Below are 15,555 nucleotides of genomic sequence, written 5' to 3'. Positions count from 1 at the left end.
CGAAATAGTTGAATGTATAAAGAACTGTTTCTTATATTTATCAGAAGTAATATAGTATAATAATTAAGATACGAGTCTTGTAACTTGTAAATAATTTTAAGATAAATATATTAAACAACATTAACAAAATAATATATTTTTTAATTCTAATATCAAAGTGTTAAGTCACTCCGTTTTTCACCTTCCGCATATTTTAACTTAACAAATAATTAACGTGCTTAGTTATACCAGACATGAAGAATGAGTATTTTTTTAATAAAAAATATTGCTCCTCCAAAATGGAATTGAACCTACAACCATTACATACAAATCAGGCCCTAAATGATGGCATATTAGTTTCAATTAACAATAAACAATATTAAATTTGTTGTTATATCCCCTTATAAGAAATTTCTGTGTAATCCTCCTATGCATGCCTTTACATAGATAAGTAGGAATGAGGCCGACACCGATCAGTTGAGACAAAAATAACATTAGCTTTTATAATCTACTATTACTATTGTCTTTGAGATTAAGAGAATATATTATCAGGCTATTGGGTTCTCGTATGTATGTAAATTATCAATACTTAGAAGTATATGCCTTTGTTGTTCAAGTTAGTATAGCAAGCGATGTCTGTAGGTTCAAATTCCAAAAGGTAAAAATAATAATCATATTTTTAGGCTCCACGCTGTATCTCATATGTAGAAGGATACGGGGTAGAGAAAATCTAGAGTTAAGACTCTTCTTTCCCCACTTTCCATTCAACATTTGAGACATTACGTTACCACAGCGAAGAAATTAAAATAATTAATTCCCTCGAGTAGGAACAGAACCTATTTCCGTCAGTACTTGTTCCATTTACAGTCAGACATTATGCAGTTGTGCCACAACCAAAAAGATAATAAAAACAAAGAAAAAAATTCCCGTTTGATATAATACTTTAGTATACGGAAGTCGAATTCATCTCTATCGCAATATCCCCGAATTAATGGGAGCTAAACCGTGCCAAATAGCATGTCCGTTTTGTGTTCTTTATGGTGTGTTTCCTGAAAACTCAATTGATATGTTTCCAGTTCCTTTTAAAGTTTTGATACTGTTAAATTATAATGGCTGTCGTGGTGCAGCAACAACGTTCCATTGTAAGCGCGACGGGTTCGATTCCCACTTGGGGAAGTAAAACATTTTCATTTTCTCACTCTGGAAAAAAATAAAACCAGACGTTGAACTCGGCCACTCAACACGCTTTGTCTAGAAGATTGGGATTTGGGAAATGGAGTGCCTTGGCACTGGGCTCACTATGCCTATCACGCTACGGGATACTGCGTGAAACTAAAATAAAAAAAATTGAATAATTAAGTCATCCTCATGAATTTCCGGATTTATAGAGTACGTAGACGTTCTCACTTTCGATTTCCACCTATTATTTATAGTAAATTTTAAGCACTTTTGCTACAGACACCCTAAAAATTGTTTCTGAGCAGCGAAAGATTCAATGAAAAAAAGAATGGTAATATCTTACTAAGTTAATTAATCGTTTCTAACATTCCTATATTCGAACTATATATATATAAAGATATGATAAATATTGCGCACATGTTTTCACAACACATTTGCAACCAACATGTCATGTCTTGGATGTAACTAGCATTATGCCGCAAAAATTTTAGCATGAGATCACGTACTTGCTTATGTATGGTTTTATTAGTGAACAATAATTATATAGGCGAAAAATAGTAATTTATTTCTTTATATATAAAAAAATATATAAAAAACATTTTGAAGGAGTTTTTGTTTATAGCAGCTTTGTGTTTCTAAGTTAGATTTCATCAATACAAACATCGAACAGTGTTCAATTCTAAGCTAAGCTAATTCTAGCTATTTAAATGTTTATTTCAAGATAAATATGATATTAAAACATTAGTTAATTTTAACCGATTACAAAATACCGTAAACATATTGCTTACATTTAATAATAATAAAGAGCAATTTTAATAATATGAATTTAAACAGTAAATTCTTTGTTCAGCATTTTCTGGTAAAATCGTTGTTCAGCATTCGTTCCGGTCAGACATGATGGTCACGCATAACTGTTGACAAAATGCAACATTTATATAGAATGCAATTCTTTAAAAATATATTGTATTGATATTAAATATTGAGGCCAGCCGTGGCGCTGGAACACTAGCGTGCGAATGTAAGCGACAGGTTGTGGGTTCGATTCCCACTCGTGAAAATGAAATATTTTTATTTTTCATTTCCTTGCTTTGGTAACGAAGGAAAGCGCGGAGTTGAGCTCCGTTACTCGACACGCAACGCTTCTAAAATTCGCGGAAAAATGGGGAACGGAAGTGTCTTAAAGGGATGATGGGTGAGAGAGATTAAGCGGAAAGTAAGAAAAAGAAGCAAAATTATGATCTATCGTACAGGAGTTGAAAGGCGTCTGAGATCGATCTCAGTCGAGGGAATGTTTATGTGAAAATATTTTCAATGTTTTTAAATAAAGTTTAAAAGATTTTTAAATAAAGAAAGAAAATATGTATATTAAAACGTCTAATAAATTTTAAACGCATAAATTATCTATAGAAAATTTTAACATTTTTTTTCATTCGTGCACGAGAAGTGCATTCGTTACGGCCGTTTCATTTTATTATTATATTATATCACATCGTTAATAAAATAATTATTTAATCACATTTATTATTTAAGTTTTAATTTATTTATTAGTTATTATTGTAATTTATATGATGTATTATTTATATTTAAAGCAAAAGATATTTTTAGATTCTGAAAAGGTATTTCCATAATTCAATCTAAGGTGAACAACGAAACAAACGACAAAAGCAGAAGATGCCTAAATTTAAAGAAAAATACATTTGCGACGACACTAGGTTCTTTCTACCTACCTCGCGTAAAGCCTAAAGCGTGCAGCTAAAGTATATTTTTATAAATAAAATTTTATATTGAACAAATAATACATTCTTGGAATATTTATATCATTTAAGTGTTAGTTTTTGCTTAAATTACTCGTAAATCATCGCATGGAGAAATAAAAAAAACCGAATAGCATGTCACGGTCTTAAGTAGAAGTAACTGTTTACTACTGCTACAATGGGTTGCATCAGGTCACTTTTTGCAACCTTCTCTGACATTCCTGAGCATTTGTTATGAGCGAGTGTGAGAAAAACTCATTGATATAGTTTCAATTCATCGTTTAGATAAGAAATGAACAATATTTATAAATAACATAATTCAAGGATGTGGTAGTAAAACCTTATTTATATGTAATTTCTTATGTTTATATAATTGAAAAGATTTGCTGATATACATACATATAAGATATTTTTCATTCTATCAATTTCTCAATATCATTCTCGATTCTGCGAAGGCACTTGTGATATGTTATTTCTATTTACACCCCCATTTTCCGCTCAATTATCCAGACATTGCATGTTAAGTCAGTCTCGAAAAAAGAGAGCACCACGCGTTGTCTTATTACCAAAGCGGGCAATGTAATGAACCATTCCTCCGTAAGAGAATCGAACCTAGAACCATTACGTTTAGCCAGACGTTACCCGACATCCCTGCAACAGCCTCAAAGAAATATAAATAAATACTATATAAATAACAACATAAAGTTATTACAAATAAATATTACATCACCAGTACATCTTTCGAGTTGCGGTAGCGTAACGCAATGTCCTAGGCGTGTTAACGTACTGTTAATTCGCTTCGTTTGTTTCACTTGTGGTTAGTGCCTAATGCCTATTGCCTTCCAGTTAGATGATGTCATTCTGTTATTTTAGCTTTAAAATTGTTTTAAGTTTTAAAATAGTAAATATACCTTCACACTGTATCCCGTATATAGCAGGTTAGACACAGGGAACATGGTATTCTCCATCCAACATGAGTTGCGGAGTTCAACGCTGCGCTTTGTTCTGAGTCCGGAAATGAAAATAATTCATTTTTCCGAATTAAAATCAAACCCACTACCGTTGTTTACAGTTAGAACCCTTGCTGCTGTGGAACAACGATGGTAATTAATTACCTTACCACATGTGGTTTGATAGATATTCTTATTTTATATTAACAGAAATGTTTATTACTTTTCTTTTTATTTAAGATATTTCTAATATCTTAGATAAAAATATTTAAATACTTAAACATAAAACTAATATTACAATTTTGTGTAGAAAAGTTAGAAATTAAATATTACACTACACATATGAGGAATACTTATGACTGAGAATACTAAACAGAATATTAGGTCTATCATCGTTAATTTGAACTTACGATAGCCACACATTTTCTTGTACGCCCACAGAAAAGTCATATTTCACTAATTTAACCAACTTCTCTATACTATTGTGATGTTAACAAGGATGTTTATAGTTTCGGAAACTTTTGTTGCTCAGATCAGAAATCAGAACACATTCCAAAATTATGTAAGTGGATCACCTTGAAGATATCTCATATATAGAATATAAACTATAGACCTTTGCAACTAAAACATACTTCCCATATTAGGAACTGTTTTTAATGTTCATTAATTTTTTTTTTGTTATTTTAGGCATTTTTGTAGTATTGTTCTTGTTTATTTTATCTTGATTTTTGATGGCGAAACTCAATAACCAAAAACGAACGAAGAAAATGTTTTAAAAACAAATGTTCCTTCTAGTGGAAATCGAACCTACAACTATTACTACAACTTTGAACACAAGCAAAACTTAAAATATATATATAACATAGAAGAAATACATATATATTTAGATAATAACAATAACTATACTTAATATATTTACACGTACAGTTAGCGCTTCACGCATAATGCACAGTTTCACACATTCAGCCAGTGTCAACAAACTGAACGACCTGAAAGTGACCCGGGAGCCCGAGACTCACAAACTGCTATAATAGCGTAAACTAGTCTTTTCGTACATTTAATACATAAGTGGTATTGCTTTATTTTCTAATAGTTATACAAAACAAACAACGATTACGATTTTTAGTTTTTCATTTTTTATAATATAAATATGTAGGTAATTGTGTAATTTGTAATGTCAAAAGAACTTACTTCCTCCTGGCCCTAATCCCGGCAATTGCCAGGATCTACCTTCCTACTCAACTTACTCCAAATAGTATCTACAACTATGTAAGTGTAATTACCAATTCAAGATTCGTAGCTTAACTTAGCCACTCCAAGTTTGACGCAAAAAGGCATAGAATAAATGATAATTTGTAAAAGTATAATTTAAAACCTTAGAATTAATAGTAGGTACGCTAGAGTGGTAAATAATCTCAGGAATTACAGGTTCGAATTATTTTTTTGGTATTGGATAATTTATCGAGGAAGGCATCAGGTTAATCGTTCCCATATCATATATGTAACCTACTTTATTTCGTACGACAAAAAAATTCTATACTATTTCTAATTTATAATGCGGGCAAAGCCACATTTTTACATGCGACAAGTATTAGATACCTTTATAGGCATAGAAGAAAAATGAATCGTAAACAATCCTTAAATTGCAATTTAAAACAATTTGCCAAAACTATTGAGTACAGCAAAAGACATACACACGCAGCTGTTCCCATTTAACCAATAAACACTTAAGTGGTGTCAGCGGGATCTATTAGCGTGCAAATCGACTATGATATCGTGTAATGGCTGACAGAACTATATCGAATCTAATTAAATATGCTTGATTCCTCTTAAGTGATCTTAAAGTAAGGCCAATAATAAACTAAATTATTTTATATAGTCGTTGCACGACGACGACCACTTGGAGGCGAATGACTATAAACGCGACGGTTGTAAGTTCAATTTCCGCTCGGAGAAGTTAATTATTTTCATTTTCTCGATCTGGCTCCTCTCACTACTTCACTAGGTTCCCTTTACCCTAACATGCGGGAAAAAGAATGAAGCTATCTTAAAAGAACCAAGTAACTACTTACTAAGGATACGCATATATCTCTTTTATTTAGTAGTTTAATCCTTGCACATCATTTAGCTTTCTAACGCCCACTATACACTGAGTCAATAATGAACTACATTTTATGGTTGGGTCATCGTGTCTAAATTTTTGACTAAAATAGTTTAGAAAGTATTCGTTCTAAAAATACGTCTGTAAACAAATATAATCCATTTAAGTAAATATTGGCATGCGAAGCGAATTTGTGTAAATATTGATAAGCGAAGCGAGTAGAGCGTAACCCTAGAGGGTTATGCCCCTCTATAGAGATCTAAAAGCTTAAGGGTTAGGACCTACTAACTTTTAAATTTATCTCTATCTCTTTAAAAAGAAAATAAATATTGTTCTTCTGTTTCATTTATAAATCATTGTTCTCATTTCACCATAACGTTACGAGAAAAAGTAAAAAAAGCACTATTTCATAGTTATAAAAACAAACAGCCGGTGTGCTTCCGACGAGACATTTAACATCTGGACTCGGCGATTTTTTGTTGAGTAAACAGAAGGCACGCATTTCCTTCCTCTAATTGTATTCACCTTTAAATACTTTCATAATAAAAAGTACAAAAAGTACAGATAAGGAAAAATTGCATTGCATATTATAAATTTTATATATATAAATAAATTGGGACCGTCGCGCGTCGTGCTGCAGCGGCACGGATGACTGTAAACTCGTGGGTTGTGGGTTCGATTCCCAATCGGGGGAATTAATTATTTTTATTTACTCCCTCTCGTAACACGTGATCTACATGAACACGTGATCGGATGCATCGTGAAGCTAAGAAAAATAATTGCATATAGCATAAATATTGCAATTTATCATTTTTATTCAGATGCATTTTTACACAAAAATGCATGTTGTAATTGTAGCTCAGTACAATGTCTGACTACACCTACAAATATTAATTGAGGGTTCGCTCTGGCCCGCGTATAGCCGGGTAGAGTAAACCTAATGTAAAGAAACTCTGTTCTGTGTAAGTAGCGGAATTCAACGCCGCGCTTTTGAACTGAAAATAATTTATTCATCCGAGTGAGAATAGAACCCACAACTACAGTACTACCTACTTTACGTACGTATTATCACTTACATCATATTCTAATCAATCCGCAGTATGAATAATTCCTAGATATCAATTCTATAAAAACAATGTAAATGGAAATTACATATTAATTATTTATAGATAATTTCAAAAGAATTTAGTATAAAAAAGCTAAATATGTACGGAAGCGTTCCACACAATTGGTTCTTCATTACGCCAAGGCCGACTCGCAATTAATTCAGTTCCTTTGTAATTTAATCGATTTTTTTAATTGTTTAATTTACGACATTATCACCATATGGTTACTAGTTAGTTATCTCTAGTAGATAGTGTAATTAATTTTAAAAGTATTTTAATTTTAAATTAAGTATTAACTACACGTATAAAAAAGTATTTTAATTTTATATTAAGATAACATAGAATAGAAGACGCGCGTCGAAATTAAAAATTAATTACTTTATTTTCACACGGAGAAGGAGCCAGAAGATGGAGGCTACTATCAAGACCGTGAGCGTAATAATAGATTAAAACACTCAAAATTTCCCAAATTCAATAGGAGGATTCGATAAGAGGGGATAAAAACAATTTATTAATTTCAGGGTAATTTCAGAGTTATTTAATTATATATTAAAAATATTAATTTCTAGAATATAGGATGATAAATGTTATATTGACATTATGGTGAAAAAAAACCATTTTGTTTCATTTAAAGATAAAGAACATAAACGATAATAAATTATTCTTGCCTAAATTCAAATTTGCCTTCACATTAGTTTCAAAATTTTTAGTTTAGCATTCCTATATAAAATTATAAGAGGCCATTAGAGCAACTAGGCTATGTATTACACATCCTGCCAACCTAATTTCAAATGAATTAGGTGAATTGAGAAATAACAAGACAAGACTTGTTACTTTTAATGTCAGAATTTCACTTTGTGTATTTTTTATATTTTTTATTATTGTATTTTTTATATTTTTTATTAATTATTTTGTATATTTTTTATTTTATAAAAATATAATTTTACATACTTAATGTGATTATTTTTATAATAAGGGTATAAGTTTGATATTAATTTTGACAAAACAGGTATGTAGAAGAACATGTTTGTTTAATAATCCAGTGCACCGAGATGCCATTTTCAGCGATGAAACAGTGTCTGACTCTAAATGTGATGGTTGTGGGTTCTCAGGGGTTTTCTCAGAAGAACAAAGTGTTTTAGAAGTAGGCACTCTTTACATGTGTTACAATAGGCAGGATAAAAAAAATAACTCTGTATACAAAAACTCAGAGAAATGTGCAGATATCTGAAATGGAACTGGTCAGCACAGTTCTTCAAAGTATGTCATTATTTCCTCAGGTTCAATTATAAAAAAAGAGACGAAAAATTTATGAAATCAAGTGAAATACATTAAACAGTATAAATATAATATATATAATAATAACAATGTTATTAATTTAGGCTGGATCTGATATGACTTGTATGATTTATTGTAACAAACAATATAAATAATCTGCTTAAATAATTTCCAATTGTACTGTACCGTGAAAATATAATAAAAAAATATATATGTTAATTTTTTTTATACTTATTCAATGTGAAATATAAATTACGCAGGCAACGTGAAATATAATATAATATTTACATTTCGTATTGATTTAGTGATTAACTTTATATGTGAATTTACTCCTCCTTTTTAACACACAAACGAATTAAAACCGGTACAATATTTTTATAAGTGAACTCATTAAAATATGTAAAAACCATTAAGAAAAAGTACATTTATAATGATCATATGTGTTTCATTCGAGATTTCCATCGAGGTCAAGCTCAGAGAGGTTAAAAAATCGCAATGAAAGTCAAATAAGGCAAAAACGTTACCTTGCCCATTACTGGTTTGGACAACTTTAACTTTATACAAAGTACCCAAAGTAAGAAACTATAACACAAACTCACCTCAACTATAAGATTTTATCACAAAAACCAACTTTAATTTATACGACGTTGCAAAATGTATAAAAAACCAAAACAATCACAGTTTAAGAACAAGCTCATTACGAATTTTACAATTACAGACCAAAGTTTCAATTTTCTGTAATTATCACAGTCATGCACAACTCACGATGTTATAACTTAGTGTTTTTAAAATAGTAAAACGAAATACTAACGAAATAAAAAAAAACGTAAACAAAACAAGTAGAAGGAGCGCCCACCAAACCGAATGACTAACCAAAGCAAACTGAAGTTAGCGAGAAGTCAATGATGGGAGTAAAATTAAAATTTGCGTCACAGATTATTAAATAAACAAAGGTAGATATCTGTCACAGAGTATACTAAAACGACTCGATTGGTTTCATGTCAAAGTTACTCGATATCCACTTGCAGTAACTGTGCCGTAAAAAAGGTATATAATATAATTAATAAATATATATAATTTATAAAACAAATATTTTTGGTTATTTTATTAGTTACGCATAAAAAATAATTATCTTGTTGTTTATAAAATATGCTTTATATTAATACGATAGATCTAAAATCGAATTTAGATTTTTAAACTGTTATATTAATCGATTCTATAATTCTATGAAGAGAGCAACAAATCATGACGTTTATTTTGAAGTACAAATACAAAATGACACTGTCATTTGAAACGTACGGTATAGCCATTTAAAAAATATATAAATTATAATATATTTGAGGCTAATCGCGGCGCAGGGATACAAGTGTGTGAATATAAACGCGACTGGTTGTGGGTTCGATCACCACACGATTATTATAGACTATAAAATATTTATTTCAATTTAGATTTCCATTTCTTAGCTCTGGTGTCAAGGCAAAGCGCGGCGTTGAGCTGCTCCATTCAATACATAGGAGCAATGTCTTAACTCCAATATCTGATAAAATCACATATTGAAGTCTCTTTTCTCTGGTGCATTGCAGTAGCTTTTTCCAATATCATTATATAGTAAATAAATCACATATATTTAATATAATATAAAGGATAATCAAATCTATTTTAAGTTTTTACATTAAGAACATGTCATCATATTGCGAACTGGTTATGTTGTGTAGAAATTGTAGTGTAGGCAAAGAATTTGGCATTTTTTTTTAGTAATTCTAATCGCAGAACACATTTACCAAAGGTTCTAATACTTTAAAATTATAATTTTGATATAAATTAAATGTCGTTTCTCTTCACTGAAATGTTATCAGGGAAAATAACACACAAGCACAGTTTTGCTTTCAAATTTAATATTACGTCGGCTTAGTGTGTAAACCTGCTAAATCCAAAAAGAAAAAATCCCCTTTTTACACAATATTTTTTTTGTAACGGAATTACAATTCACGACTCATAGAAGCCGTCCAACACAGGCTGAGTTTGGAATGTACCTAAAAGGTTCGAGTTCAATTCCCTGTAGGTTCGTTTAAATTTTAAAAAATGTTCTTAAAAAAACATCAGGTTAATTTAAAAAGATCAAATAATTAAATAGAATAAGATTTTATATAATAATTGTTAAGGGAATAATTGAAATACTATATATGCAAACTATTCGTTTATTATTAACATATTCATATTTTACATTTTATTTTGAGCTGCACTATAATTACATATCGACTTGTATATATTATTATAAATATATTAATGGTCAGTTCTTTGTGCCTTCAGTTAATGTTTCTTTGAAAGTCTGTAAAAAAAATATTGTAATGATTATTAATAAAAAAAAAGCCTAAAGCTGTATTTTAGCTTGTTTTTTCTAAATAAAAAAAGCAAAGAAAATATAAGTCATTATGTATGGCGCTGTGATCTTTGCGTTTTTAAAGTGAGAAAAGTGAACGAAATTTGGAACAAAAAAAAATGTTTTGTACTCCTTGTTCTATTATTGGTATTATATGTTTTTTTTAATTTAAAATTTTAATTTGCTTGACTCGTAAAGTAGTTTGTTGTTATAAGACAAAAACTAACATCTACATTTATATTCATAACAATAATAATAATTACAGACAAAATAACATAATTGCTTTTAATGTTTGCAAAATAAATGGTTCATTAAGATATTTTCCTGATCTTAATAGAATCGTATTAACGCAATGTTTGAATATGAATCGTATTAACGCAATGAGTTATTTAAATTACTTTAACTAAAAAAATACCTGAATTTAGGTGAAAAACGACGTCTTCTGGCTTCAATGGATTGGAGTGCTGGTTTCTCCTTAAATTGAAAATGTAAAATTTTACGTTTATTTATATTTGATAGAAAATAAAATAAATATTTTTTTGATACAATGTGAACAACAATAAATAACATTTTCATGACACACGAAAATTGTGACTTCAAACCATACTCTGGGAAATATTTAAATAAAAATAAATTATTGGGAAATATTTGATTGGTGTAAAATATATATGATGGTGGAGGCTGTTAGACATAAAAGAGTATAAAGTTCTCTCTCACTCACTCTCCCATTTAAGAGACATAGCGAGTTTGGTGGCGAAACCAGAGAGTAAATTAAAATAATTATTTTCGAGTAGGAATCGAACCCACAGCTGACACATTCACAATCAGCTGCTATGTGCTGCGCCATGACAGTCTGAAATAATATATTTAATTAGATGCTGTTTTATTGTTACCTCCTCCTCAGCAGCACCTTTAGGTGGGCCGTATTCAGCGAATCCAGGGGGTCCATATTCAAGAAAACCGACAGGTTCTTGTTCCAAAGCACTAAAAAAAGATTTTTTTATTTTAATTAAGTTTTACCTGGTTTCTCCTCTTTGTATTATTTAATTAAAAAGAAAAAACAATATTTTCAAATATATATTACGAAAATCAGTTTAGTATGTATTTACATATACATTTTTTAATACCATGAATCGTATGTCTGAGGTTCGTATTTGGAAAATCGATTTCCATTCTCAGATCGATCTTGAGATCCCCGTTTCCTTCATAGATATAATTTATTAATGGAAACGGCATCTCTAGGTGGATCTCAGGGTCGAGATTATAAAAATGGGCTTTAACTTTAACGACTTCAACTTATTTGATGGACTTTAAATTAATCTTTCTAAATATCTTAGAAAAAATATAATAGTTACCCAGATATAGACACGTCGCTAACAGCTTGACTTACTTCGGACTGAAAATAAATAAATTTTCTTAGAACGATTATTTAATACAAAAACAATACCTTTATGAAAAATAGTAAAACTATTACCTGTAATACTTTAACTTCATTTTCTATACTGGCGATGATATCGGGAATGTTTTGGGCGGATACAAGACCAACTGCTTGTGACAATTCGGACTGAGATACTTCTGACTTTTCATTGGACTGTGATTCATTGACTTCCTGTTTTTGTTCTTGTTGACTAACAGCTTCTAGGTTGGAAGACTCTTGGGATACTTGTTCAGAAATTTCTTGCACTTGAGGTACTTGCGAAATTGGCTCCACTTCCACTTGAGATACTTGGGATACTTGTTCAGATTCCACTTGAGATGCTTCAGATCCTTGGGATACTTGTTCAGCTTCCACTTGAGATACTTCAGATACTTGGGATATTTGTTCAGCTTCCAATTGAGATAACTCAGATACTTGGGATACTAAGACATCAGCTGGGGTAGATTGGGATTCCTCAATAGCCAGTAGATTAGCTTCACTACTTTCATTTACAACTGATTCAGTTGATCCTTCTGAGCTCACCACATCTTCAGATTGTAAGATCTCAACATTGTTAACTTCAACGTCACCAGCGTTTAGGGAGATTTCAGAAACTTCCACAAGTGGCTCAGATACAGTGCTCTTTTCTTCATAAGCATAAGATGCAGTAACTGCTTCAGAAGATTGTTCTATGTTAGCTATAATTTAAAATATATATAAATATATAAAATATAAAAAATAGCCTAATTCAAAAAAATTGGCGCATCGAGTATATGCTTTTTGAATTCGAAATTCATTTGGTGCAATTAAATAAAAATTAAATTCAGATTATTTTTTTTTGGGCGATTTCATTAACTGCTTTTGACAATTATGACTGAGATACTTCTGACTTTTCATTGATCTGTGACTGACTACCTGTTTTTGTTCTTAAACAATGTCTTTCTTCAAAGAACATATAACAAATAGTTGTAATAATCTAATGTATTATTAGTAAGTAACATTTTTATATAATTTAATACCTTCAGAAGCGACCTCGGCTTGTTGCACAACGGCTTCTTCTTTAATCTCAACTTGTGCACCAAAGCTCTGCTCGACATCAACATCTGGGAGACCTTGGCTGATCAGATTTTGGGAGACCTCTTGAACTACTGGTGGTCCATATTCTCTCAAAAAATCTGAGCCTGATGCTTCAGAGCCTTCCAAGATTACTTCTTTCGGGCTTTCTGACGATGGCTTCTGGAATTACAATTTTATTATGTTTCCTTTAGTTTTAGTAAAGTATAGTTTTATTTTTAGTTTAGATATCTTTGCTCTATCATATTTCGGAAAATGTTTCTTTTAATCACAAATTATTTTGTTTTTAAGAAATATAAATATTGTACCAATTCAGAAGGTAAATAGAACGCTGGTCCTTGTGGCCTCCAACCGCTCGGCAGGTATGGTCCAGATCCTCTGGCGGATACTGAAGCTACGACGAAAAGTACTACTGCAAACATCTGTAAAAGAATAAGAGAATCCTTATATAGAACAAAATAAATTCTTATTAGGACCATTTTATTAGGATCAACAAAATAAATGGAGGAATTTGTCTTTACATAAGTATGCAAAAATTACAATTTTGTATTGAACCAGATTCCAAATCAACGATATAATGGAACTACTTATTGCTTTGCTATTCCAATGAACAAATAATACGATAAAAACTATTTATAAATTGAAAAATATTTATAAAATAAAATAATTGTATTACCTTCATGTTGTTCAGATATTGAGATCTTCGAAAATGAGATGCGAATGATGCTGTGCTATACTGGGAGCTGAATTTATACTAAATACGGCCGCTATTAAAAAAAACAAACAAACCAAGGCTTACGGTAAATATTTGAAAATTAATTAATTATGTTTTGCACTTTACTATGCGAATTAGAGCGATGGTCAAGGACAGTCTATACCTATGTATGTGATATCCATAAATTAGATTTCAATAAATGTAAGTGTGTAACCTAGGTACTGTTAAGACATTCTGTTACTCACTTTCTGACCAATTTTCGAGACATTGGAATTGCGTGTTGAGTGGCACAACCCAACGCCACGCTTTGTCTCGTTACGAGAGTGAAAAAAGTGAAAATAAATCATTACCCTAATTGGAAACCGAACCCACAACCCTCGTGGTTACAAGCAACCGCCGATGGACTTTATTTTGCTTTTCAGTCTGTCGCCATCCACTACTTTACAGTGTACGTCGGGCTCTCTTATACAGCGCCAACTCTCTCGATCCTATATAGATATCACTAATACCATTACAATATAAGCAAAAAAACGCAATGACGTTAGTAACTCTATTGGAGAATACTAATATATACCTAAAACTATGCACGACAGTTGTGAAAGTTTGTGAGGATGGATGCTTTCACACAGATTTAGATGAAACTCTACAGTAATATTAATATTTCCTATGTTGAAAAAAAAATGGATTCTGTTCAAGGTGCCTATGCATTTTACGTAAACAACAATTCGACTGCATAAACGTAAAACAAAAACAATCGGATTATTTATTGGAATGGAATTGGATTTATTGGAATGGAATTGGATTTATTGGAATTAACAGTCGGGACGTTTTCATCAACAAATTCTTATTTAAGTTTTTCTTATGAAGATTTAATTAGTTAAAGAATATGCCTCTATTGTCAATACATAGAGTTAGTTTTATGCATTCGCAATATTTGGTTTTTTTTTAGATAATTTTGTTATTTCAAATTTCGTTTGCGTTGCGCAGTCGGGTAAAAAACATAGTGATAAAATATTGTTTTTTTAATTTAAAGTAGATGAAGGTGACCATAAGTATATACCAACAGATTACGTATAATCTTAATCTTCAAATAGTCTAGTTCAAATTTTAGAATTATTCATGGGTAATATTTAAATTAAAAAAACCCTTTATAAATATTTGTACTGTTGTCATGCACCGTCAGAGCGTCTGACTGCAAATAAATTATTTTCATTTCCTCGATCTGGTAAATAAACAAAGCACGGTGTTGAGTCCCATTGGTTAAAATTTTAAATGCCCCCAAACTAGGTTCCCTTTGCCTACCCTACTGCGAGATAAAGCGCGAAGCTAAAATAAAACATACAAAAATTGAACTTAACCATCGATTTTTTTTTCTATAATTACCATATTGATTCAAAAGCTAATTGTTAATTTAAACAGAAATCCCCAGAATCGTATAGGCACGTAATACTAGATCAATGAAGGCAAATATTGGCAGATTTCACGATTGATTTGTTTGACATCGATAATGGGTTACACAACGCGATCAAACTCAGGACCAAGGATAAGGAGCATACATACAGAAAAAAAAAAATATTATTGTATAATTTGTCCTTGGTCCTACTATTTAAAAAGCATTATGA

General features: G+C 30.8%; 2 protein-coding genes across 5 annotated transcripts in view; both read right to left on the bottom strand.

Moving 5' to 3' along the window:
• The window catches only part of LOC146541014 (uncharacterized), an 89,309-nt gene extending 80,099 nt beyond the window's left edge, over positions 1–9,210 (bottom strand). For both annotated transcript variants that reach the window (XM_085189173.1, XM_085189165.1), the window contains exon 1: positions 8,947–9,210. The gene's annotated coding sequence lies outside the window, so the exon portion shown is untranslated. The remainder of the gene's footprint in view (positions 1–8,946) is intronic.
• A 1,319-nt stretch (positions 9,211–10,529) lies between these two features.
• LOC146541013 (uncharacterized) lies at positions 10,530–13,939 on the bottom strand. Of its 3 annotated transcripts, none has more exons than XM_085188416.1 (8): positions 13,895–13,939; positions 13,527–13,640; positions 13,164–13,380; positions 12,202–12,842; positions 12,083–12,123; positions 11,621–11,711; positions 11,143–11,201; positions 10,530–10,676 (listed from the first exon to the last, which is right to left on the bottom strand). In XM_085188416.1, exons 1-8 carry the CDS (start codon positions 13,898–13,900, stop codon positions 10,658–10,660), a joined length of 1,188 nt encoding a protein of 395 aa, XP_085044542.1. In that variant the 5' UTR covers positions 13,901–13,939; the 3' UTR covers positions 10,530–10,657. The 3 variants fall into 3 exon arrangements, with proteins under 3 accessions (XP_085044542.1, XP_085044551.1, XP_085044558.1); XM_085188425.1 differs by having other exon boundaries at positions 13,164–13,377; XM_085188432.1 differs by lacking the exon at positions 10,530–10,676 and having other exon boundaries at positions 11,127–11,201.
• Positions 13,940–15,555: the final 1,616 nt, after the last annotated feature.

This window comes from Heliconius melpomene, chromosome 1 (assembly GCF_056956725.1).
Source record: "Heliconius melpomene rosina isolate 202511_hmr_F chromosome 1, ASM5695672v1, whole genome shotgun sequence".
Taxonomy (NCBI): Eukaryota; Metazoa; Arthropoda; class Insecta; order Lepidoptera; family Nymphalidae; genus Heliconius; species Heliconius melpomene.
This window is presented reverse-complemented; position numbering and strand designations above follow the sequence as displayed.

Excerpts from the sequence above, each read along its gene's own strand:
- LOC146541013 (XM_085188416.1), bottom strand. Across the intron at positions 12,843-13,163 it reads AGCCGAGGTCGCTTCTGAAG|CTAACATAGAACAATCTTCT; the intron begins GTATTAAATTAT and ends TTTAAATTATAG. Across the intron at positions 11,202-11,620 it reads AAGGTGCTGCTGAGGAGGAG|GAGAAACCAGCACTCCAATC; the intron begins GTAACAATAAAA and ends TTTCAATTTAAG.